Here is a 26,706-nt window from a genome sequence, read left to right on the forward strand (position 1 = left end):
GGAAGCGATGTCCCCCCAACAGGAGACGCTAGGGGGGCAGCCGGGGCGCTCCTCTTCCCTGACAGGAGTGTCTCGAATCGCGGGCGGCCCCAGCACCAAGAAGGTGAGGACGCCGAGCGGAACCCCGCGCCCGCCACCGCCGCCGCCGCCGCCGCCGCCGCCGCCGCCGCCGCATTCCAGGCGCGCGCCCTCTGCGCCCGTCACCTCCGTGGGGTTTAACGTTCGAAGCTCGCGTTCGGTGCCGTTTGTTCCAGACCATTCCCTCCTTACCCGCCCTCACGCCCGCGGCGCTCCCAGCACCTCCCGGCCTCTTCGCGTCTAGTCTCACTCGCTCCACAGAGGACCCCGCGGCAGCCCATCCACCGCGGCCCCGGCGGCCCCGCTCCCGCCCCCGGCGGGGGCGGGGGCCGGCAGCCGGGCAATGCCTTTTCCGGTCCCCTCCTGGTGCCGGCTCTCGGCGCCCCGCCCGCAGTCCCCCGGGCGATCACCGCTTCTTGACCGGGTCAGCTCCGACGTCGTTCAGGCCGGCGGCGTCTGCCTGGGCGCGGCTACCGCGCTGAGTAAGGTAGATGGCCGTGCTGCATCGCCCGCGGGACCCAACCCCTCACCTGGACCCCGCGGCGCGGCCGCTCCGCGTGATTTGATGGGGTCGGGGAGTGGGTGCGCGCCTCGCACTGCGCTCCTGGATGGACTCCGGGTCTTCGAGGCGGTGGGCAGCCTCCTAGGTGTGCTGGGGATGCTAACGGTCAGCGCCATGGAGGAGCCTGAGACCGTGCTGGGTGGGGCCGGTGAGCTGCAGCGGGGGGTCGTGAGGGCTGCGGTGAAGCGCCTTGGCCCTGCGCTCGGTCCTGGCTCCAGGAATCGGCGGGGCTGGGCAGGGGCCGGGTGTCAGTGTGGTTGTGCCGACAGTGCGCTTGATCCCTGTCAAAGCTCGGAGGAGGGATGCGGGCCACAACTTGCAGCGTACCATGCCGATAAACACAGCCGCCCTGTGGCGTGTCCATTACGATCGGGTGAGGTTTCCTTGGAACCGTTCCCTCCGCAAGTGCACGCGGCCGCGAGCGGCAGCCTCTGCGGCTTGGCTCTCTCTCCAAGTGATTGATTTGGGTGTTTCTAGCCTTGCCTTCTCTCGCTCCTCCCCTCCCCCAAGACCTTCTGCTAGTTGGCCATTTTTGCTCTGTGTCCCGGTGGTGCCCTTCCAGCTTCTGTGGAACCAAGTTGGGATTCGAGGGATAACTTAACTCTTCCTTAAGAAATGCCTTGAGGCATTTTATTTATATCTTTGGAGCCCTAAGGGACCGCGGAGGCTCCCTGATGTCAGAATCTTACAGCCTTTCATGACTCCTCTGACCAGGATCCAGATGGGCTCCAGGTCAGTGGAAGAGCGGCGAGATCCGTGCGTCCGTGCGCCAAGTTCAGAAGTGTGTGTGAGCTCCCAAGGACCATGACCATGTCAGCAAGCCATCTAGGTGTCGGTGAACTCGATGTATCGCTGTAGTGCAGGCTCAGCCTTTGATGTATTGAGGCTGAGGTTTGTCCTTGTTGCTTGTCCCCTTCAGAGATGCACGGATGGGGGGGGGACTCACTAGGTTAGAGCTGTATTTGGGACGGTAATTGAATGTTCAGTAATTAGCATTTTAAAGCATTTTTATTCTTGTAAACTTAAGGAATTGGGAAAAATCAAATATTTCTATTCGTGAACAGATCTCTTCCTTTTTTTACTAACGGTAATTAGGCATACTGGTGAGGGGAGAACACATTAGAGGAGCTTGCTCATGTATCAGTAGTATTGTCCAATAAATGATAGGTTGCTTTGCATCTTAAGCCATTGTCCTAAAATGCTGTCCTTCATTATAAAACATAATGGGTTGTCTCGTTACCAATCCAGTCTTTTCCTTTTCCTTTTTTAAAAAACTAAATGGATGTTGCCAGTCTGGTCTTTTGACAGCATTTTACTGCCTATAGAGCAGGAGTAAGGTTGAAGAACTGTTTCATTTTGCTTTTAACATTTTTTTTCCAGAAAAGTGCGTCTCCGCCTGTTTCAAATATTAGTAGGCATGTCTATTTGATTTCAGACCCCCAGAGCAATAGAAAGTAATACTAATAAAAGATTATTTACCAAAGCATAGCTCAGAGAACACTGCCATTTACACTCATGGACCGCAATCTTCATGTATCCCAAATACTCAACAGACTGCTCTTTTTCAGATTTCATCTCACCATTCTAGTGCTTGGTAGTCCGAGTGAGTCATGGGATTTATTTCTAAAAAGTCTACTATGTGGTTGTAATGTTAATTACTAGGATTTGGATCAATGTTGTTTAAATTACCAGTTATAATCAACATTTAAGAATGAAATAGAAAAGAAAATATTAGCAGGGTAGTAAGGGTAAAGACTGTTTTGTGTAACTTCTTTTTCTCTGTTTCACATCCGTATATGTATTTTGGGTAGGGATGTAAAATGTATTTCTTACTGAGTGGTCAGAATTTTTAAAGATAGGTTTATTGGCCAGACCACTGTATGGGATGAGTTCACTTGGCTTTTAGTTCTAGCTCTATTACTGTCTCAGTAATCTTGACAAAAATCACTTAACTTGTTTGTTTCCTCATCTGTAAAATGGGAATCAAAGAGATAATGCTGCAGCAAGTGCTTTGAGAAGCATACACAGTGGACAGATACATCTTTTACTCTATGAAAATAAGATGCTCTTAAATGATAGGCCTTAAAGGAACACGCCAAGCAGTAAAGCAGTAGGATCTTTCAAGCTAGTCATCCTGAGAGTCTGTGAATTCAGTGGTGTTACCAGTGCCTCGAATGTGGTTCATGGTCCTAGAAACTGTTGCCAAGGATGCGGTTTTGTACACTGTGATGAAATTTGGAGTGTGATGACCTAGGTTCAATTCTACATTGTTTCTGTCCTAGCCTACTGACCTACTGAACCTTTCAGTTTCCTATGTGTAAAATGAAAATAACAATAGTACCTAACGCCTCGAGATTTGGGGGGAAAATCGAATGTGAAATTGAGTGAACATTGACATATAATAAGCACTCAAAAGGTGTTAGCTCTTATTGTTTGTACTTAACGTGCATGTCTGTTGTAATTCATAGTACTATGTCCCAGTGGTTCAAGCCAAAAATCTAGGATTCATTTTCAGCTCCTGGCATTTCCTCACTCTATAGCAACCATCAGAAAGGCCAGTTGACTATCACTTCAAAACATGTCTTGAACTTCTCCACTTCATCTCCACTGTTGTCACTGTAGTCCAAGCCAAACCATCACCATCTCTCTTGTACCTTTGCAGAAAGTCCTTAACATGCCTAACACCTTTTCTCTTGCTCTTCCCTGACCCAGTCTCCATTTTGAAGCACCAGAGTGATCTTTTAAAAACGTAAATTGATGTTAATTAATGACATGACTCATTTTCTTATTTATGCTTTTCTTTTGGGTAAGTGATCGGTCTCATCACCCCAAAAGTATTTCTGTTCAGTGTGTAATTAGGAATTGAGTCTCTCTGGTTATACTGCTCTAAGGAATTATTAATGTGTACACTACACTACATGAAAAGAAAGGATTTTTACTAGATTGCTCTTCCTGTTTGCAATAAAAATTTTTGACTAGAGCATAGGAAAGGAAGTGACAAAGTAGGGGAGGGGACTTGGCAGGATGATCTCCTAGCCAATTCCCTTCATTATAAGGTCAGGCTCATGATTTTTAATCAGAAGATAAAGGCAAGAATATTAAATATTGCCATTCTGTTCTGACTTCACTTTAAACATTTTTGCTTTATCCTCTTCTAGACAATACAGCAAAGTCTGTATAATTTGGTATTATTTCTTTCAAATAGGATTTTTAGTATTACTGGGTTGTAATTCTGCTAGTGAACGGTTTCATTGTTTCCCATACCTGGGCCTATTCTCTAGACAGAATTCTTGTCCTTTCTGTCCCCAGGACTGGACTTGCCCAAAATAAAGCCAGTGTACACTGTGCCAACTACCTGTCTCCTCAAAGCCCCTTGGTCAGTCTTTTCTTTCCACTCAGGAGCAGCTGACTTAATAGTCAGCCTCTGAGATTTTACTTTTTCATCACAGACACAGCAGTGTTGTGGTTTTCTGGATAACAAGATTGTCTTTGCAGGGGCACATTGGAGATTAATTCTAGTATTTGCTAAGTAGTGCAGAGACCTAACAGAAGTCAGGACTCTAAGTAAGATAGATTGATCTTTTAGTAAACCAGGAAGGGTTTTGGGTTTTTTTTTTTGATTTTGTTTGTTTGTTTGTTTGTTTGTTTGTTTGTTTACTTTACACAAGGGCATGTATGTGATCTCACATTCTGTGGGCTACCCTATTTATAATACTGAGAGCCTGATTCCACTGAAGTTCATGGATCCCTCATCATCACTAGGGGAAAAGGGCAAGATTTCTGAATCCTCTGTTAGGGGTTAGAGGAGAGATGGGTTGTAGGAACCAGCATTACCACCTTTTAAAACCATATCACCCCCATGAACCATGAAAGCATTTATATTGGCCCTATGTTTTTGCAAAACATAGAAATGCCAAAAATATGTCTTTGTTTAGTTACCAAATGTGAGAGAATGATTGTTAATTCTTTTATCTCCAAGGGCTCTGAGAAAGAGTACCATTTCTGGGCGAATTCTAGCAAAGAAGAGGCACCATACCCACTTATTGGTAAGTTTCTGTGAAAATATAAGATGGATTGTGTTTTAATTATAGTTCTAAATGTCTCAGAGAATTGGTCATATGGCCCTAAATTTAAATACTATTAAATAATTAATCCCATGTAATATTCACCTATTCATTTAATAAATACATATATCAAGTATGTCTTATGTGCAGGTAAATGATATCTCTTCATTCAAGCAACTAGTGGTGTAGAGGGGAAGAGAAATGTCAATTTTCCTTTCTTTTTTTTTTCACTTTACAAACAGAACTATTTTGTCAAACCTTTTAAAACTTTCTTTCTAAGAGAAAGCAAGATGTGCTGGAATTCCATTTTCCCTGTATATTTATTTTTCATATTTAGTTCTTGAATCTCCTTTCCTTTTCCTACCGTTTGCCTCTATAGAAAACCTCCTATGATCCAGTCATGCCTCTTAATCTATCAGTGAGTACTTAACACTTGCCCTGTACCCAGATCTTTGCTAGGCATCAAAAAAGAAAATGAAATCAAACCGTTTAGATTCCTAAGACTCTTTATTGACTTATTTAGCAATAGGTACTACCTTACCAACTAACTACTTTGCTATTTCTCCAGCCAAATTTCCCAGCATCTGTTTTGAGGAATTACTGGTAAATAGGTCACATCTCACCTTATTTAAACCATTTAGCTACAAAAATATTTCTTGATCAGTGAAGTCCTTCAGTATAGTTAACGGAAGTAGGGCAATTAAAATAAGGGACAGCATCTGTAGCAAATCTTGAGATGATGACATTGATGATGATGACGATTTCTGTTAATGATTTTTAAATGCTTGCTATCTGCCTAGCATTATGCAGAGCATATCACATGAGTTATCTCATGTAATCCTTTCATTGACCTGTGAGATCACTACAGTGTAATTTAGGTTTCAAGTGATATGAATAATCTAAATCCAAACTTTTCTATGAAATGTATATTCTCAAGCTTTAAAGCAAGCCATCATGCACATAGCACAAAATTCCCTGCATTTCCAGTTTATTTCTTAATGTTGTCATTTGTGTAAAAGTCAATGAGCAACAATTAAATCTGTGATGAAAAGTCAAATAAGTACTTAAAATAGTTGTTTTAATAAAATATATTAATTTAATTAAAACTATGTAGGTAGTAACTGTCAGGCTTAAAACAACATGAAGCTTCATTTTTAACTCACTAAAAAAGACACATAGGATATGGGACATGGTTGTTACTTAGCAGCAATTCTCCATTGTATATTTTACTGCATCTTGCAAATTTCAGTTGTGGATTAGCTACTGGCTATTTTGGTAAATCAATTTTGTTTTATTGCTGTCATAGAAGTCTTTATTTTTCTGCCTTTGTCCCTGAAAGTTGCTGTAGTACTTAATATCAATGAAACATTGACACTGTAGGCCTATGCGAGATGAAAAGGAAAAGTTCACTGAATTAGATTCAGTGATAAGTCTGGAATGGAAGAGACCTTACTCTCTGTACTTAAAAAGTAAACAAATCTACAGCACAATGGTACTTAAGAATTGAGAAAATGAAATTACTCAGCGTACTAAAGAGCAAAAACTGATATTGCAGTCAGATGTCCAGGGTTTAGTTTTTCTAGTTTGAAAATTCCTTTTTGAATCTTGTTTTTGTGTCTCTCATGCCCTGCAGTCTTCCTCCTAACTATTGCCTGTGAAAAACGGCCTCAGAGTGGCGTGGTGGGAGGGAAGCATAAGTCAGACAAGCCAGCCCTTGAGTAACTCTAATTGTGTATAACTAATAAAGAGTATAAAATGTCTTCTTTCAGGCAGATATCTTGTACTGAATAATAGTAATAATAGTGATCTTTGAAATATATAGTTATTTGCCCTTTGTATTTAAATACTATTAACCACTGAATTTTTACTTATTTGATCCTTATAATACTGTGTGATGGGTAGGATAAATATTTTAAATCATGGATTTAAGGCTGAGAGAGGTCAGGGATTTGCTGAAGATTTACAGAGGTAGGTAGTGTCAAAGGAGAAACTAGAATGCCTTTCAGTATTCTCAGATGTGAACATAGGAAAAGTCAACATGATGCAACTCACAAACTAACCTGTGCATTCCCAAACAAGATATTCTTTAAAGACTTTTTCCTCTTTGTTTCTCCTCTCTACCCCCACCCCCCCAAAAAGAACTACTTTGGTGGGGCCACCTGCATTACACAGTGGTCTCCAAGTGTAAGAGTGTGCATGGTGATCGCTCAGTCAACAAAAGGATTCTTTATACCAAAAGTCCCAGGAGCAGATTGCAGGACATTCCATCCTGTAGCACACATGCTCATACTGACACAGTGCCAGTCAGCCTAAAGTCTACATTTAGATTTTTCTCTGTGTAGGACATGAATTCCCCTATGGGATTGAAATGGGTCACCTTCGAGACACGGCACTCCTGACGTGGGGGTCGAAGGACTCCCCGACACCTTCCAACCTCCAAGAGCCCTTCCTCATGGAACATCTGCCCCAAGAGAAGCAGTGCCACTTCATCTTGAAGCCCAGCCGGCTGGCTGTGGCCCAACAACTGGGTGGTGAGTTTTCTTCCTCTTTCATGAGAGCCTTTTTTTAGCAAAACTTTTCATTCCTGAAAACCAAGTTTTCAAAGTTCTTTGCCTTTATACAGGCAAAGACCCAAACTTCCAGCCAGATGAGGTATTTTTTTCTTTTGAATTTTCTAAGTGTTTTGAAAGGAAAGATGGAGCTTTAGAAGATGGGTTTATAAATCAGCGGTAGGAGTGACTGACGGGTAATCAGCGGTTGGTTGTGGTACGGTCTGTTCTTTCTTCACTGTCCTTCCCCCTTTAACCTTATGCCCACTGCAGAGTCAAAGGCACCAGTCAGTGCGGCAGGTGCTTCAATGCCTTCTTTGTACTGTAATGCATTGCATTGTGTGTTCCCCCTAAATGATCACATTATTAAAAGAAGGCCTTCAGTGATGGGTGTCAGGAGACGCTGGTGCCCTACCTGGATCTGGCACTGATGATCATGGGAAGATGAGGGTAATTTCCACCGAAATCTCTCCTTAGCCTGCTAAGCTAATCTGAATTCCCTGGGAACAGAGCCATCTGTTACCCTCCCCATAATAAAGACTCCAGAGTGATAAAAAGTGGTGCTCAACACAGGAGGACCATCATTAATTACCCTAACCCATGTTTGAGCTTTAAACCCTCAATCTGAAAGTAAGATTGTATAGAAATAAAAGCATATGTATCATAACAAAAAGTGTGAGGTGGGGGGGTAGCTGAAAATTGATGCTGAATTTTTGGAGCTGCTTTTGTAAACCTGAACAAACTGGGATACCCCATGGACAGTGGCCACTGTTTTATGCTCATCTCCACACACATGCATGTCCAGCCCTGTCTCTTTCGGTTGATGACCTAGCCTCAAACTTTATACTTTATTGAAATCACTGGTCAGGACTCCTCCATCTTGCCAATACCAGTGATAAAAACTGACCCTGCATTTGCACCAGTCCTCCTCTCTCCCACAGAGTTAAAGTGAGTTTTTGAACTCTAAGGCTGTTTACTCACATCTTTGGGGTGTTATGGAGATATTACAGTTTTCCATCCCCTGAAACGTGAGCTCCATGAAGGCAGAGAGTTGAGTCTGTTTTGTTCACTGCTATGTTTTCAGCACCTGAAACAGTGTCTGCATATATAAATTGAACTCAATAAATATTTGTTGAATGAATTCTTTTATTGACAGGTCTGTTGCTGGTACTCATTGAAGACACAAAGGGAATGTTGCCTTTATAACTAAGCTGAGGAAAATGGTGTTTTACTCTTCTATCTTTATACCCATGTTGTTCAAAATGACTTCTCTGGGTCCCTTGTCAGTAAAATAAATTTATTTTAACTGACTTGACCAAAACAATCAGGGGTCAAGAATCCTAAGAGTTTTACCCAACTTTGTCAACAGCTTGCTTAATTAAACTGTAGGCACCCTCTGTGTGTTAGTCCTCTGTTTCTCTCTGTTGGAAGTTAGGATAAGATTGGTTGCAGCTGTAAGATGATTCACGCTAAGGGAATGGAGTGACTACAGACCCATGGTGGCAACCTACCTGTGAAACTAAAACTTTAACAAGTGAACCAGTTTTGTATTTTTTTTAATGCCCAAGATTTTGATGAACAACTGCTTTGGAAACCACTGACTTAGAGCAGGGCTCAATAGACTTTTTCTGTAAAGGGCCAGATAGTAAAATTTGCAGATCAAGAGACAGAATTGACGGTATTACACAGGTACTTAAATGACAAGAGGAAAAGCAAATTTTAACAAATTTTTTTATTGATGACATTCGATACATAGTAATAGAGTACAATTTTGTGTGGTACAGATCTACTAATGAGAGGAATTGGATTGTTTTGGGGGAATAACATTTTGCTTAATTGAAGTGAAAAGTTAGTATTCCAATTATCACCATTGATTGGAAAGTGTTCTGATACGTAATTAGGTTTTATGTATTTCATCATCTTTGAAAATACCTTTTCACACAAGTAGGTACTTCCAAATACTGAGATACCAATGCTACAAGTGTACAATTTTAATTGAGCATGTTTCTCTCTTCAGAGATATTTGTAGAATTTTGTTAGATTCTTCTTTTGATATTTGCCTTTTGGCATGTCGTTTCATTGCATATTAATCACTTCCACTTGAAAGTTAGGTACAAGTGAAAGACTTTTGAAACATGAAATTCCCCTTTGCACAGGTCAATTGCACAGTTACAGGATTTTCAAATGTAGAAATATCCTTTGCACTTACCTTGAGGCAGGTAAATACTGCTAGACATGTAGTTTGAGCTCAGAAAATATCACTGCTGCAGTTTTTTTATGGGAATGGAGATCTTGCTTCTTGTTTTGACTTTAGACGGCAAGAAAAATGTGAAAGTAGCTTGACATTACTTCATCACTAAATGTCATTAAATGTCAAAGTAGTGTTTTTGTTTTCTTTAGATAAATACCCAGCAGTGGAATTGCTGTGTCACATGGTTGTACTATATTTACTTTTTGGAGAAACCCCCATGCTGTTTCCCATAGTGGCTGCCCCAAGTTGCATTCCCACCAACAGTGCGTGAGGGTCCCCTTTCTCCACATCCTCACCAACACTTGTCATTTGTGTCCTGCTGATAATAGCCATTCTAACAGGTGTGAGTTTCTATCTCATTGTGGTTTTGATTTGCATTTCCCTGAGAATTAGTGATGTTGAGCATCTTTTCATGTGCCTGGTTGCCATCTTTATATGTTTCTTGGAAAAAGTCTCTTCAAATCCTCTGCCTATGTTTAATTGGGTTGTTCATTTTTTTGCTGTTGAGTTATATGAGTTCTTTATATATTTTAGACGTCACCCCCTTATCAGATATGTGATTTGCAAATAGTTTTTCCCATCAACTTATTGAAGTAGGTTGATTTTTCATTTTGTTGATGGGTTTCTTTGCTGTGCAGAAGCTTTTTAGTTTGATGTACTCCTGCATTTTTCCTTTCTTTGCTTTTCATTTTTGGTGCCAAATGCAAAAAAAAAAAATCATTGCTCAGACCAGTGTCAAGTAATTTACCCCCATGTTTCCTTCTAGGAGTTTTATGATTTCAGGTCTTATATTCACGTCTGATCCATTTTGAATTAATTTTTTTGTATGGTGTGGTCCAGCTTCACTTTTCACTTACTGCTCTCCAATTTTTCCACTAGAACAAATCATAATAAAATTTATATGGAATCCCAAAAGACCTTGAATTGTCAAAGCATTACTGAAGAAAAAGAAGGAGGCGGGAGGAATAACCCTCCCAGACTTCAGACAATACTCCAGAGCTACAGTAATCAAAACAGCATGGTATTGGTACAAGAACAGACATCTGGATCAGTGGAACAGAATAGAGAGCCCAGAAATGAACCCACATCACTTTTGAAGAGACTGTCCTTTTCCCATTTTATATTCTGGGGGGTATCCCAGCGGCCCTGCCCCTCAGACCAGTGCCTTAAAATTAGGAAATGAGTCTCTTTAACATGAAGTCAGTGATTTGGAAAGAACTGCCTCTGCCCTGAGCCCTGGGGTGGGTAGTGTGCACACAAGTGCTTTAAGAACTGTTCCCCAGTCCACCATGGACCACAGATCTCCTGGGCGTGAGCTCTGTTGGCCTTCAAAGCGAGATGTTTTAGGAGTTTGTCTCACAGGTGCCAGACCTTAGAAGTTGGGGTGACCTATGTGGGGTACAAACTTTTCACTCCTTCTGGGGAAGGTCTGGGTTTTGAGGAGATTTTAAGTTCCCTCCCAACTGTAGGTTGTTGCACCAGGGATGGGTTTTACGGTGAGATTGTCTCAGCCTTTTGTAGCCACTTCCCTCTCATTTGCCCAACTTGACAGTCTCTCTGTCAGTTTTTAGTTTTTTTTCCAGAGAAAACTGTTGCATAGGTAGCTGTAGATATGGTGTGTGCGTGGGAGGAGGTGAGATCAGGATCTTCCTATGTCACCATCTTGCTAAAATCTTATTAAAGGGTTTTTTGTTGTGATTATTCTTTAATAATCTATGAGGACAGACTTCTGAGAATTATACTTTTTAATATTCAGCTCCCTAATTGAAGCATGGAGAAACACCGGCTTGGACCTTGTCAGGGCTGTCTGGGATGCTAAGCCTTCCTGAACTCCACCGGCCCTGCATTTACATCTCCCTTACAGTTTTTATAGCAATTGCATGTCTTTTCATCAGTCTTTGACATTTGGAAAGTAAGAGCTGTGTATTAAAGCTCTGCAAGAATGTAAACTTTAATGAGATTTTTTTTCTCTCAGTCCCAGAGGGAACGTGAGCTTTAAAATTGAATGTTGTACATAGTAAAAGACATGGCTGCAGCTGAAAGTATTTATAATAAAGTTCAGGACTCAATTTCTGCTTTATCCTCTGCACTCGTAGGATAGCTGGGTATATAACTTTATGATAGAGCATTCTTTCTAAGAAGTGTATGAAAGCTAAAAAAAAAAGCAAATAATTCTGATAGTTTTAGAAATAATGAAACCAGATTAAATGTGAGGAAACTAGACTAAGTAGAACTACTCATCATATGTAAACATACATACCCAACAAACATTTGCACAGATTGGCATTGCTGGCACACAGGAACCCCCTCCTGGATTTAAGAATGGGTTCAGCTTTCTTTCCTGTTCTTTAAGATGGTGCAAGTTGGGAATGTCAGGACAGGAATAAAGTGCTTTAGTTAAGCAGATTCTGGTATTTCTTCCTGTCCACACACTTCCAGAAGGCTGTTAAACAAGTGGAGAATGGATGTGGGGAGGATGTCCTCTTTCTGGGGAGGAGATTGGTGTCTTGGCAGCTCTGTTCAAGGCTGCTGTGGACCTATGCCCTGGGCAAAGTAACACTTTTCAAACATTATCCTACTTAATTCTCTCGGTGAGGCTGTTAGCTGTAGGTGGTGTTCTCATGTTAAAGTGAAGAAGCAGGATAAGTAACTTGCACAAATAAATATCTGAAGCAGGAGTCTAGCTGGGCTCCTGACTCCTGAAGCAAAGAACTTTACACCTGGGTGTATGAGCATTTATGATGCACTTCTTGTATCCTGAGGAAGCCAGGGGTGGATGATGGTCTAGCTGCTGTTCAGTAAAATGTTTCCTATTTGATTATCTTCCCACGACGTGGCTTTTTTAGTATTTGGTTTATGTTGGGTATGCTGAGGAAATAAACAGTACGAAACACTTGCTTGAAATGAGCACTGGGCACTGCCGACTGTCCCCTCCCACCCCCTGGAATCATCTCCTTCGGTGTCCCCACCACCCGGAATAGTGTCCTTTGTGTCCCCCAACCCCCGAATGTTCTCCTCGGTGCCCCACCCCCCGAGATTGTCCCCTTCGTGCCCCGTGGTCAGAGAGAGCTGGGGGGTAATGCACCATCTCTGGCAGCATGGCTGGGGGTCAGGGCCTCAAAGCCACAGTGTGATGACCAGTTTCATGCACTGTCCCTGGTGAAAAATGTAGTCAGAATCTATGTGGGCACCACCTGTGGGCCCGTTCGCCTCAAGAGCTGTTTCGCATCTGCCCCACGCAATGCAGGCTTCGGGGGTCAGCCAGAGGTTTGGGCAGAATTCATGCCCATTATTTGGGTTGGGGCTCCCACTAGTCTGTCTGCTCCTTCCTGGGGTTCCCCTTTCACCCTCCAGCTGCTGTGGTCACCTCCATCTCCATTCTCTATAGTTTTTTCAAACCAGCAAGAGGATAGGTTTCTCTCCAAGTTTTAGTCACCCCTGCCAACCCGGGGTCCTACGCTCATGGAAGAAGCTGTAAAAGTGGGAAACTCACCCAGTGCCATGCCATTCCCTTCCTCCCAGGTGTCAAACTGTTACCTCCACTCTGTGCCTTCCTTTGGTCACTCTTTAGTGTCTTCAGGTCGGCTCTTATATCTTTAAGTGTTGCCTGGAGTTTATAGCTGTTACCTGTGTGTATTTGTTTAGGCCAGGGGGTGTAGGTGGCAGAAAGGTCAAAAAGGGCCCTAAAGAGCTGTCTTTTTAGGTATCAGATCCTGTGCAGATCCATCCATTTTTGTCTTAAAATTAGATGCAGATGACATCAGAACTGTTTTAGAACTATGATCTCACAAAACCATGATTCACTGCTGACCTTTCTCCTGCCTGTTTTGTTCCTGCTGTCTTGTTTCACCTAAATGTCTGCTCAGTTCAATTACTGTTCGAGAATGATTTATTGATTACTCACTAGACATGAGGGATGATGCTGGATCCTCTACCTGTTGAAATCGTGTTGATTCCAAATTCACATCCAATGCAGGTGCCTGCAGGACTACTCCCTCTCTCCTGACGGGGAGGCAGATGTGCTTCATGGTTCTTCTGAACGCCTCTGGTGCCTTGTTCCTCCCTCAGGATGTCTTATTTATTAATATACTTGCTCTCCCCCACCCACCCATCACCAGTCTTGTCCCCCTGTAAGATTATAAACTTTACCGTGGCAAGGGTGAGTCTCACTCATGTTTTCATCCATCCATGCTGCCTTAAACATACTTTTAAAGTCAGGAACCAAAAAGATACATGAAAAGTCTGCAGTTGGAGAGAAAGGGGGGGGGCACAGAGCATTAGCTTCCTGCCTCTGTGCTCCACAGCAGAGTGGGGCATCAGGTAGCAGAGCCTTCTTGTTCTCAGAGAGCACCTTCATAGCGACGCCTCCTCCCCTTCCCCCAGGTCTCCTCCCTCCCCTTTTCTTCCTCCTCCTCCTCTTCCTTCTCCCCTTTCCCCTCTCTTTCTCTCTCCTTTTCCTCCTCCTTCTTCCTTTCTTTTTCTCATTACTGAATTGTGGTCTAATTTGATCTTCAGCTTTTTTGTTCACTTAGTCTCCTCTTTAAAATGGCCTGTGTGTTGGTATGAAATGCTTTGTGCTGTAAGTTCAGTAAACGGGGAGCCCTTTCACCTTTGAAAATTTGGTACCAGAATTCAAGCACATACATCAGTGACGTCCCCAAAATGGGGGGGGGGGAGAATAACCCAAGCGTTTAATGTTTCCTTACCTTATAAAATACTGAGCCGTGGTGCTGTGCATACTATACAATGGAAACTATAGAAATAAGATTAAGTGAATTAAATTAGTTTTGCTAATAATCTCACTTCTTCCTTAGATTCAGGTCAGAAGACGTTTAAAAGAAGAAGATCTATCATTAACTGGGCCTTCTGGCGAGGCTCGAGCACCCACCTGGACAACCAGCCCGTGTCACCAACGTCTCTGATGCCGGGACAGCTCTTTGGAGTGTCTTTGCCAGATATCTGTGAGAATGACAATCTACCCAAACCTATCTTGGTAAGTCTCGTTTTGGTCTGTAACACTTAACAGGAAAGGAGAGCTCCGGAGGGAAAATCTACCCCAAATGGAAAAATTGTGGACACTCATGGCTTTGGCTGAGAACCTTTACTATTACTTCAAAGAATACAAATCTTGACTAAACTATTGCAGCATCATAAGGCAGACGTGATGGGGAGAGATGGTCTTGTCTGCTGGCGCAGGAAGGAGCAGCATGAACCTGCTCTGATAAACTAGAGTCTGTCTGCTCTGTGGACGGAGAATGCACTTTATCCCACACGTTCCTCTCACATCCTTTCTTGAACCCTGTGTTGTTCAGAACATGACTCTTTTAGTCACCTTAGCAGCAAGGACTAAACCTCATACTTTTTATTAGTATTCTAAGTGTTTAGGCATGAAGATACATCCTCTGGCATTTAGTTACCTTTTGTATGTACAACAGATCAGGTGAAAGCCACTGAGTGTGTATGGTCTTCAGTGAAGGTAGTAAATGAACTCTGTCAAGCAGCATTTTTTGAGTGTCCAGTACCCTTCAGGCACCGTCCCGGATGCCTGGCACTTCATGCTCTGCTGTGTGTCTGTGAGTACCAGACGCTAGTCTAGTCACTTTATCGCTTGTCTTTCACAACAGATTTAGAGGGTAGTTGTCACCATCATCATCATTACCATCACCATCTCCATCATTCCTACTTTACAAATTAAAGCCCCACTCCCCCCCAAAAAAACCCTCAAGCTTACTGAAAGTCACACACAGCAAGCCTGAGCTGTAACTAGGTCTAAGGTCCTGTGGGTTGCATGTCTCCGACACCCACTTGTTCCTCCTCTGCAAGCATAGGATGCGCAGCTGGAAAGGAAGCAAAATGAAACACTGATTGGAATGGAATGGGACAGAGAAGGCTTCCCAGAGGTGATGATTTTGGAGCCAGATTTTAAAAGAAGTCAATATAGGAAGTAGGATGAAGTGTAAAGTAGGATGAAATGTAAAGTCACAAGAAAAGAAAGACAAGCAAGTGGAGGATGAGTTAGGCAAGAACATTTCCATGTCTGGGGACAAGATTTTGTGTTAGAGAACAGTGGGCAAAGAATAGTGAGACAGGAGGGACGTGAGGTAACAGGTACCTTGAAGTGACTATTGGATCGCTGAAAAAGGACAGTCGCATGAAAGCAAGTATTGAAATGTAGCAAGAACAAATGGGAGAAAATAGATTTAGACACACACACACACACACACACACACACACACAAAGTGACTTTAATCCTCTGGCAGCCTGTCCAGCCCCAGCCCTTCAGTGCCTCCCGCAGGGCCGCCCCGGCCCCTGGCAGCCGGGGAGGGCAGCGATGTGTTCTCTGGCTCCTTCTCCGTCAAGTGCCATTTTGATTTTTGTTTCCTTTGTTTCCCCATAGGATATGCTTTTCTTCCTTAATCAGAAAGGACCCCTCACAAAAGGGATCTTCAGACAGTCGGCCAACATGAAATCCTGCAGAGAGCTGAGAGAGAAACTGAATTCCGGAGTTGAAGTACAGCTAGACTGTGAATCGGCTTTCGTGGTAGCCTCTGTCTTAAAGGTGGGGAACACATGCCCTTCGTCCCCCCCACAGTGGAGCTCTGGGGGAAGACAGCTGGTCTCCCTCATTATAACGCTATCCCCGTCTGTGAAGAAGCGTCATAGTTAGAGTTTCACAGCCAATTAGCTATGTGATAAAAGTATTTGTAGCAGAAATTCTTGTGGCAAAGATGTCTATGGCAAATAGGTTTACTTATGGGGGAAAAAAAACTGGAACCCAGCCCCATGGTCACTTAACTCACATCCATAGTTGAGTTAGACTTCTTCTAAAATGTTTTCCTCCCCCCATTCTTGAAAATGTCTCACGTCTTTGCAAAAGCTAAAGTCAAAATGAGCTTTCAGCAGCGCTCTTGACCACAGCAATGGCTTCTGCAGACCAGCGTCAGGCTGCCGTCTCTCAGCAGGCTTGGTGTGCACCCGTGCCAGGGGTAGGGACAGGGCCCCAGCCTGCATCCCAGGGCCTGGAGCATAAAACCCAAATTCCGGAAAACGTGGTGAAGAAGGCTCTTACGTGTCCCTGCTCCCAGTCAGTTGCTCACAGAACCGTACTCTATGAATTTAGGAACAGTCAGATGTCTCTTGGTAAAAGGGCCATGTCTGCTCTTAAAACAATCCCTGCCACAGACTTTGACAATGAAGTGTCACTCAGAAGAGCTGGAGGGCGGAAGCGGGGAGCATCTTTTCTATTTTACACAGGGTTTGCACTTGCCTTTCAGTCGTGGAGCTCAGTAGAGATATGTGTGGTGCGCTAGCTGAGCAAGACCCATGTCAGGGACGTGTATGCATGGTGGATTTTTCTTTGCTTTTTTTTTAACCATATGATTAGGCTTTCTCCCATCTCTTAATTTAAGAAGTTAAAGGCTATGTTTTAGAAGATTTTCCTAATTTTGCTATACTTCACAGCACCACACTCCTCAAAATTTTCAACTAAATTGCTGAGGCTGTTAACAAAGAATTTTGGGTGTAAAAGAGTTAAGCTGCATTTCACATTGCAGAGAAAGTAGTTGTACAAGAATAAGCAAAGGGCAAAAATAATCCAAATGATTGGAAAGTCTGGTTAGATGGGTTCCAACTAATTAAATAAAGCTTTGTGATCATGGAACTGTGCTTTACTCTCAATTTTTTCCCAAGTGGTGGCAGGAAAGGAAATGCTTTTTGCCAAAAGTTATTGAGCTTTAGTTTTGTTTTGTTTCTTGTTCTTGAGACTATTTGGGAGTGGTACTTAAGTTTTCCCTGAATTTTTCCCTTAGGCTGGTTTTGCTTAAATATAAGCTTCACTCTGAACTATAATTGGAATAAAATTGCTTGAGAAAGCATAACTCTGATCCATCAGACGTTTGAGGAAAAGTTCGCTTTTTAATCCTGTAAGAATCTCATCTCAGATTAATCTGGGAGCTCTGCTGATGGCCAGGGCCCTGCCTTTGGAGGGGAGGAGACTTTGAGTCAAGCGCTGGGCACTGGCGATTCTAATTCAGAACCAGCTTTCACATCCTTCTCAGCTGTGATGGTTGTTATTTCATAACTTGTTATTCCAGCTGTGGAGAGTCCATTGCGATGTTACGAATTATCTTTCAAGTGTAGGTTTTAAGATTTAATGATGTTTTTCTTCAAGACAGATCATAAGTATGTTTTCCACTGAAGTTTAAAAAGAGAGCTATTGTCACTGCCCCACTTTGAAATAACTGATTTCGGCTCTTCTGAATCTGACTTGTCAAGTAGGTGCAGCACTAATATTAGTTAGGAATTATGAAAATTTGATAGCTTTCCCCCCAAAAAAAGGTAACTTTTGTGATGATGCATCTGAATCACGAGTATCCAGGTACATCTCTCCTGGAAAATACAATAGAACAGAGACAGACTTTAAATCAGTCACTTTCCTGCTTACTAACCACTCCAAAACATTGTCTTATAATAGGTAACATGACCACGAAGAGGCTTTTAAATTATTTGAGAGCCTCAGCTATAGTTAGCTGGCCTTCCCTTGTCCCTCACTAATATTTGGCTATAGGACATACAGCAACATTTCAGTAATGACCCCTGCTACGTCTGCGACTATGCTTGGCATTGAGTATATGAAGTGAAAGGCAAGGGTCTGGTCTGATCCTGCCCTGAAGGAGCTCGTAGGCTCGTGGGAGACATGCTCACCTAATCAGCTGACTGCAGCACCGAGGCTCAAGGCTTCCATGTTAGTCACAGAAACACGACATGTTGTCTGTCACAAGTTGTGTGTCACCTTTGGCAAGGCACGTATGTAAGGCTGCTATTTGATTTTCCAGCAAGAATTAAAATTACTCCATTGCACACCTGTCTCTGTGTTGCAAGCAGGAACTTGCAAGAGGGTGGTCAGCCATGGGTCCAGCACTTAGACATGGAATTGGGTTTTCTCTGCCTGAAGTTTCCTAAGGTGGAGATCAGACTTCGCAAGCTTGGCTTGTTAGGACCGTGCCAAAAGCAACAGAGGGTGTTGGCCTAGAAAGGAAAGGAACATAGGACCAGGACCAAAGTGTGTCTACTTTTAAGCTTTTTTATAAACAAATGTCAAACAACAACCTCCCTTGGTCAGATCCTACTTGTGTCATAGTCTGGTTTCACCCACACCTGGCCCCACAAGTGCTCTAAGGAGGAGTCTCGAAGGCCGAGAAGGATAATGTACCAGGGACATGTTATTTAATATACATTAGGGATGAGAGTGCTGCCCCAGGCTTCCAGAGCCAGCCATAGCCTGGAATGCCTTCTCCCCTCCTATGAAGAATACAGGGGGAAACTGCAGACACCTCTGGATGGAATTAGTCACCAATGCTGCTGGAATCTAAAGTTCTAAATTACCAGGGACTTTGTTTTATTTACTACCCTGTTCCCGGCACCTGAAACAGTGCCTGGCACAGATGAGTAAATATGTGTAGAATGACTGGATGACTGAATACCACATTATGAATCTCACAGATACCTTCGTGCATTCCTTTTAACTAGTGATTTGAGAGACAGAGAAAAAAAAAAACAAGATTAGGATGGTTTGCCAGACCCTGCCATGTTATACTAGTTTGCTAAGATGTATACAAACAGGAGGTTTCAGCCCAAACAGGTTGTCCTTTATCTTTCCCACTGTAGTCCAGACCCCAATTTCCCTCTGGTTTTTTGTTAGAAAAAAAATCAAAGCATATTTTTCTGTGTGCGCACATCATTGGAGGGCTGGTGCAGAGCTCTGTGTGTTCCAAAGAAGGGAGGACTGAACTTTCCAATAAAGTGTCTTCTTTCTAATTTCTCCAATACAAATTATTAGAATAACAATTTAAAATTTTTTTCCCTCTATGTAAGGATTTTCTACGATGTATTCCGGGAAGCATCTTTTCATCAGATCTCTATGATCATTGGGTCTGTGTAATGGACGAAGAAAATGATGAGGAAAAAATAAATGCAGTTCAAAGGTAGTTATTCCAATTTGGTCATTTCTCAAAAATACTTTTTAAAAAACTTATATTTTACAAGCTTGTCTGTTAATGTAATAATAACTATCAAAGTCATATCCATAGGGGCTAGTTTAAAAATAGATTTATGCTAGCAACTGTCATTGTTATTACTGGGTTTTTTCCTAATCTTATTAATATGGAATACTCGACCATTGTACACCTTCTGTATATTCTAATCTGATAGGCACTGAAACCGATTAGACTAATAGCAAATACTGTAGACCCAATCTACAATTTATGACCTTAATTTTGGTAAGTATTTAATTAACCAGACGATTCCTTACACACTTCATTTAGCAGCCAAATTCATACAGAGAAAATTCCTTCCTCTCAAGGAGCTCACAGTCTAGTAGAAATAGACAGATAAAACCCAGAATTCCAGTGCGGTACAGTCAGTGCCATGACAGGGGTATGTGGAGAAGGGGATGTGAGGACACTCCAGAGAGACAGTCAACTCATTGAAAAGTGTCAAGGGAAAAGGGAGTTGCAGAGCCTTAGCCTGATCACAGAGAATGCATTGTCTGTCCTCATGGAAAGGGAAGTTGCCGGCAGAACCCAGCACCCCCATTCCTGAGTATTTCCCGCATCATAAGAGAATAGGAAAAAAGTGTCCATTAACAAAAAGCAATACTTGCATTTCTGTGAAACCCAGGAATCCCAGTATCATTTATTTGCAAACGCTTGTTCAGTGCAGTGTTATCTTGAGCAACTTTCAAATGTAAATCATTATCTACACGCAGCTACTGATGGTGTAAGTGTTGAAGGCACCAGACTCAGAGCCATGCACAAAATGCTGTCTCTGCTTTCGTGACAGCTTGGTGGGAACCGTTCAGGTACAGGGAACTTGAGATTCTGTATGTTGTTGCTCATTGTCTAAAATTTTATATCGTAGAAGCTGTTAAAGGATGATTTTTAAAAGGCCAGAATTATGGCTCTCATATAAACATATACACATGAAAGAAATTTTATTTAAAACATGGATTAATAAAGAGAACTACTAAGACGTTACTGCCGCCGGTTCAGAGAAGACAGTTAACTACCACAAGTTGTAATAGTTGAATCAGAAATGCTGAAATGAATTTATAAATAGACATAAAAAACAAAACTGGCTTTTTCTGCTGGGGCATGAGGCAGTGCAAGTAAATCACGTGACTCTTCACCAGAGAGAATTTTCAGGTCTATGGACAAGTCTTATGTGTGTTGCTGTCAATATTCTATAGTTTACAGAGGTGTAAAATAACTCAAAGGCTCAGGGCCCCCTCAGAATCTGACACCCCAAAAGAGCACACTAGGCAAGGCCTCACTGTCCAATGAAAACATTCAGTAATCTTTTGGCCCATTGCAATCTGTCATAATTTGTCCCTAGAAAACCATACTCATTGTCAGTCTGTGGTGCTGAAGAAGCGCCTCTCTGGTATTTATGCAACAAGAGCCAGATGACCTGATGTTCTTCCCCAGGCTGTGATACAGGAAAACGGGGCACGAGAGGAGGGCTGTGTCCCAGGTCTCACTTGAGTCCCTGGGATGCACCCCGCCAAGTGAGGGTCGTTGGCTTCACGCGGGAAAGAATTCAAGAGCGAGCCCTAGTTGAGTAAAAGTAGATTTGTTTAGAGAGATGTACACTCTGTAGACAGAGCGCAGACCATCTCAGAACGCAGGAGAAGGGTAGAGGGGAGCAGGGTTGGGTGTTTAGTTTAAAGGAGAAGTAGACACACAGTCCATAGACAGAGTGCCGGGCATCTGGGAAGGTGAGGGAGCAAGAGAGTCCACGAGGCACGGTGTTGCGAGTTTTTATACGTTAACAAGTGAGAGGATTACTCCAACTGCTTTGAGGAAGGGGTGGGGATCCCCAGGAATTGGGCCACTACCCTCTCGTTGACTTCCATGGTCAGCCTCAGAGCTGTCATGGCACCTGTGGGTGTGCCATTTGCGGTGCTAGTACATTACAGTGTGTGTGAGGGAGCTCAGGGTCCACTGGAGGTCAGCTCTCCATCCATCCTGGTCCTCAAGGTCCATCAGGAGTTGACTTTTCCTCCACCTTGTTGCTAACTGCTGTGTCATTCCTTTAATGGCTGTGTCCTGCCCCCTTCCCTCCTGTCTCAGTTACAGGTTCTTGTTGGAAAAAAGCAACAACCATGAAAATATATATATGTATGTATAAAGGTTCTCACCCAGAGACAGAATATACAAAATAAATGAATAACCCCCCTGAGTCTTACTCTCTCCCCTCTGTAAGACAGTCCTCGCTCTGCACATACCATATGAGCTGACACTCCCGCATACCTGAACTGTGTTTCTGCTTCGCGTGGTTCCCCATGAAAAGCGAAGAAAGGTTGCCCTGTCTACAAGTTTTCCACGAAATGTCTTGCTTAAAGAGCACCTTTGTCTTTAGGCTATTAGACCGGCTCCCAAGAGCGAATGTTGTTCTGCTAAAGTATCTTTTCGGGTTATTGCACAAGATTGAAAACCATGCCTCATGGAACCAGATGAATTCATTTAACTTAGCAGTGTGCATCGCTCCAAGCATCCTTTGGCCTCCTGCTTCCTCCAGCCCCGAAATAGAAAGTGAATTTACAAATAAGGTAATGAAGTTTTTCATTTTTCTGCCCTGGGGCACTGAGTCCCCGTTTTGAACCTAAAGTTTGGGGTATTAGTTCTGAAAGACACGTCCTTAAGTACATCTTCTTATAAGTCTGAGTTCATCGACTGTTCTGTCCTCTCCTGGTAGACTGCAGAAAGCTGATTTCTTAAGCAAAGAAAGTGATAGTAATTGGGTTACTTCTGTTTTCCCTTTAAGGAGGCAAAACAGCTGTGATTGACTGAAACCATAGAGGGAGAAGAGCAGTTGATAAGATTTTAAAAAGAAACAAAAGACTTTGAAATTGAACAGGCGCAGGTGGAAATCTCAGCCCTCCCCACTTGCCAGATGTACAATCTAGGGCAGAATTAGTTACACTGTTCCACAGTTTCCTCATCTAACACAATGGAGGTGGCGATGGTACCACACTCACTCAGTACTTACTTGAAATCACACTCCTGCAGTACCTGATGGTTAGTACAAGGATGGGGCACTGATTCCTCTTCCTCCCAACGTTCTGCCTGCTCCTTTGCCTCAGCTATTGGGGCAAGAAGACTATGGAAAGGTTCCAGTATATCTCAGTGGAGGCACAGCTCTCCCCAGTGAGCTCTTCTCCAAGCATCTCCAGTTCTGGCTCCTCAGGGAGGCAAATGCATAGGAAGAGGCTGGTCAGGGAAAATGTACGCTTTTCTCTCCAGCCGTCCCTCTCCTTCACAGTTAATCCACAGAGGATGCCCACCTCCCACACTTATGACACCTGCCTTTTACATAAGAAACATATTTTATAAGTCTATCTAACGACGCTTCATGAATTTTAATAAGAAAGTATATTTCTTCATCCCAAATGCCCAGTACAGAGAATACTTAAAATTACCCTAATTTTAAAGACAGGACCACTAGTATAAAACTGTTAGCATTAAACCAAGGCCAGAAATAATAACTTTAAGCCACTGATTAAAATGGATTTCTATACTCAAACTACTGTTGTTTTTTTAGGGGAAACAGTTCTGTTTAGTTTCCAAGCAGATATGAACTTTGAATTTTTCTCAGGATTCTTCACTTTTTTTTTTTTTTGGTTTGAACCAGGATTCGTATATGAAGTCTGATTTATAGGTGCGCTATGTGAAAAGTAACCCTTCATTTTTGTTCCTTTTTTGTGCAGGTTTCTCTGCTTATACAATTTCTGATTGAAAATTGCTGTAGAATATTTGGAGAAGAAATCACTTCCCTTTTGGAAGAGGTTTCAGTGACATGTGCTACGAAAGAGAATGTCTCAGGTACTGTGAATAATGGGGTTGTTTTTGTGTGTGAGAAATAGACACACACGTGAAGGTCAGCAAGGGCACCGATTACCCTGCTGCCCAGAGCAGCTCGGGTGAAGGGGCCTCTCACCTGAGTCAGGGGCCGCGGGCTTCCGCCCCTTCCTTAGAAGGCCTGCTCGTAGGTCAGGCTGTGTTAACACTGTGGTCAGGTTACCTAGTGTATAAGACAAGGTTCCCAAACTCCAAGAAGTTGTTAGTGGCAGAATTCTAACTTCTTGTTTCAAAATAAAACCTTACAAGGATATACAATAGAACAATTAACAGATTTACAATATAACAATATTGTTACAACATATTGTTGCAATATCTTACAATATAACAAGTGCTGTGGTTGAAACTGGAGTAGGAGACCCAGAAGCAGGCCTGGCCTGGTTGCTCCTCATCTTCCTCTCCGAGGTCCCTGACATCTCTCAGAAATCCAGCGCCCTGCAAAGTACTTGAGAAAACAGCTAGCCTCATGGGGCGGGGCAGGGTGTGTGGGGCTTGAAGACATTCAGCCTTCCAAAATATGAATGCCTGTACCACCAATTCTTGGTTATCTTTGAACAATTATTCTGTGCCACCGTAACATTAGTATCTTCTCCTGTAATTATGGGAAACCATAACATCTAACTGGTCTGATTGCTGTAAAAAATAAACAAAGTAATAGATATTAAAGGACTTTGTCAAAGGGAAATTGATAAGGTTGGTAAATGGTTTCTCTGAGACTAACAGAGTTAATTAGGTGTATCCACCAGCTAATCCATTTAAAAGACACAGTCTTATTCAGAACCTGAGTGTATCTGCATTAATTTCTTTGTATTTTTTACCATTTCCTGGTATTATGACATGTCTTCATTGCTTTGAGGAAACCTTACTTAAAGAAAAGCTATTTCTTCAGGGACTGAGGTAAATCTAGTATACCCCCAAAATTTACTTTTAGTTTCTGCACTAACAACTAGAAAGATTATGAAAGATGCTTTCTTTCTTGAGAGTAGGAATCTGAAAAATCTGCATGAAAACAGAATTAAACTAAACATCATAGTTGTTTAGTTTTTTTTTTTAAGGCAGCATGTATTTGAGGCAAATGCAAATGTTAATCATGGTTTGATTTTTTTCGACAGATAACTCTTTCTTCCAGCTGAATGACTCCTCCTATGACAGCCTGGAAAATGAGCTGAACGAAGAAGTTGATGCTCCATGCAGTGACTTGGTAAAGAAACTCGGTCCAGGCAGCAGAAGCATGGACTCCATGTTAACCCTCAGTGACTATGACCTCGAGCAGCCTGAGGCGGAAGGCGTTTTAACCCTGAGCGACTTTGACTTAGACCATCCTAAAGATGAAGACGTTCAGGTGGAACAGCCCAGTGAGCCTGAGCCGGTGACCGTGGCGGCAGTGTACAGAAAGGCCTCGCTGCAGGACCAGGCCAGTGCCCCCTCTGGCATGAGCACCCCCAGCCACCTGTCCGCAGCTACGGAAGATGCTCCAAAAAGCCCGAGGCAACAGCGGCGCTGCTCGGAGCCCAGCATCGGCTACCTGGGTTCAAAGCTTTCCTTTCTCAGGGCGTTTTATCAGAAAAGGAAACACAAGTCCAGCTGTGATGCGATTCTCCTGAAAAAAGATGAGAACCATCTGAGTCAGAATCCACCCCTCCAGAAAGAGGGTAAGACAGGTTTTAAAACAAGTTTAGTCACAGACACTGATGTCAAGAAAAATGCCACTGATGAAAATGATAAGAAGAAAAGCTGGTGTGATAGCGAAGGAAATCACGTAAACCTTTTTCCTAAATCCAAGCCAGTGACCATTTCTCACAGCCACCTGTCCTCACACGATTGTCCCACGAACCAGCCCATCGCTGTGGACACGGCTGGGTACTCCCCGCCATGCCCAGCAGAGCCCCTCAAAGGCTCAAGGAGGCAGCGGCGCTGCTCAGAGCCCAGCACCGATGACCGACACTGCAAACTGACCTATCTCAGGGGACTTTATTCAAAAAAGAAGCAGCACAACGCAAGCTGTGACGCCAGTCTCTTGCACAAAGAGGAGGACTATCTCAAGCGGCACAAGTCTTTGCAGATGGAGGGGCAAAAGCTTATCAGTCAGAGCTTGGTCATGGGGATCGAGGTTGGCAAGAGTGGTGCCGCAAACCAGAACACTGAGAAGGTCTTCTCCCCAAGGTTAAACATTTGCCCGAGGAGTAGCTGTTCCAGCTTGTCCTCCCCAGACACGTCCCCATCTGGCTCGCCAGTGAGCTCCCAAGACAGCGCTTTTTCTCAGATTTCTGAACAGTCAGTGTTTACACCCACTGAAACATCCTCTCCAATAGATTGCACTTTTCGACCTCAAGGAAAACAGGAAGAGCTTTCTTCTGACTTAAGCAGTTCCAGCCTCATTTCTGGAATTCCCGGTCCCTCATCAGGGCAGGCCAGTAGCCACCAGGCTCATACAAAAAAGGACAGTCTAGAGGGGCATTCACAAATGCGTTCTGTAACTCTGCACCCCAGCACATGGTTGAGAAATGGTATCGCCAGTTTGAAAAATTGGTCTCTCAAAAAGAAGGCAAGGGCACCGAGACCAGAAAACAATAAAACAGGTTCTCTAAAAGGACCCACGGAGCCACCTCCATGTGCTCCTGGCATTCCAGAAGCCAGCGCACCGCAAGAGAGACAGACAGACATTCCCCAAATGGCAGCCGAAGGGCTTGGGGCTGTGCAAACAGCCCAGTCCTGTAGTTCTTACCCCAGCCAGGAATCAGAGAAGGATGGTAGCTCTCCATCCAGCCTGGCGGAAGACGGACTTGAGCTTTGCTTGAAGTCACCTGAGGAAGGAGAGAAGGATGGGCAGTGTTCTCCTGGTACTCTGCCTCTAGAAGGATCCTCACCCAGCTCTTTGACAGTGGATGACGTGTCCAGCCCAGACTCAGGGCCAACAGTGGTTTCTGATGTTGAGGACACGCATGTAACCAAAGACATTTAACCACAATCAGAATCTAATATTTGCAAGGACAGAAACCGGGCTACTAATAACATAAAGATAATAATTACTATGACCCCTGTGTATAGAATAACCGAGACAGGTAGCATTGGGGTTATCACTGCTGATACTTAGGACAAACAAAGAATCCTCTTTATTGAGACTATTTGGCAAAAAGTCAAGGCTAAAAGATTTTATCACCTAACTGCTTGGGAGGCTTTTCCTTATTAGAGCATGGATTGATCCTATCATGCATTTTAAGAGATCCCAGCAGAGGGCTAAAGAAGCATCATCTCTAGAGGAAACATGCCTTAGATGACACTAAGA

General features: G+C 43.2%; 1 protein-coding gene across 1 annotated transcript; it reads left to right on the forward strand.

The window, feature by feature from the left end:
* The first annotated feature begins 267 nt into the window (after positions 1 to 267).
* On the forward strand, positions 268 to 26,486 carry LOC116278544 (rho GTPase-activating protein 20-like). Its single transcript, XM_072957663.1, has 9 exons — positions 268 to 565; positions 4,620 to 4,686; positions 7,047 to 7,235; positions 14,319 to 14,497; positions 15,902 to 16,063; positions 19,378 to 19,487; positions 21,922 to 22,111; positions 23,270 to 23,384; positions 24,533 to 26,486. Exons 1-9 carry the CDS (start codon positions 422 to 424, stop codon positions 26,380 to 26,382), a joined length of 3,006 nt encoding a protein of 1,001 aa, XP_072813764.1. The 5' UTR covers positions 268 to 421; the 3' UTR covers positions 26,383 to 26,486.
* Positions 26,487 to 26,706: the final 220 nt, after the last annotated feature.

Source organism: Vicugna pacos, unplaced genomic scaffold, assembly GCF_048564905.1.
Source record: "Vicugna pacos unplaced genomic scaffold, VicPac4 scaffold_21, whole genome shotgun sequence".
Taxonomy (NCBI): Eukaryota; Metazoa; Chordata; class Mammalia; order Artiodactyla; family Camelidae; genus Vicugna; species Vicugna pacos.

Coding starts and splice junctions, on each gene's coding strand:
- LOC116278544 (XM_072957663.1), top strand. CDS start 422: ATGCCTTTTCCGGTCCCCTCCTGGTGCCGGCTCTCGGCGCCCCGCCCG. Junction 16,064..19,377: donor TGGTAGCCTCTGTCTTAAAG/GTGGGGAACACA, acceptor CCTCTATGTAAG/GATTTTCTACGATGTATTCC. Junction 22,112..23,269: donor AAAGTGAATTTACAAATAAG/GTAATGAAGTTT, acceptor TTTTTTGTGCAG/GTTTCTCTGCTTATACAATT.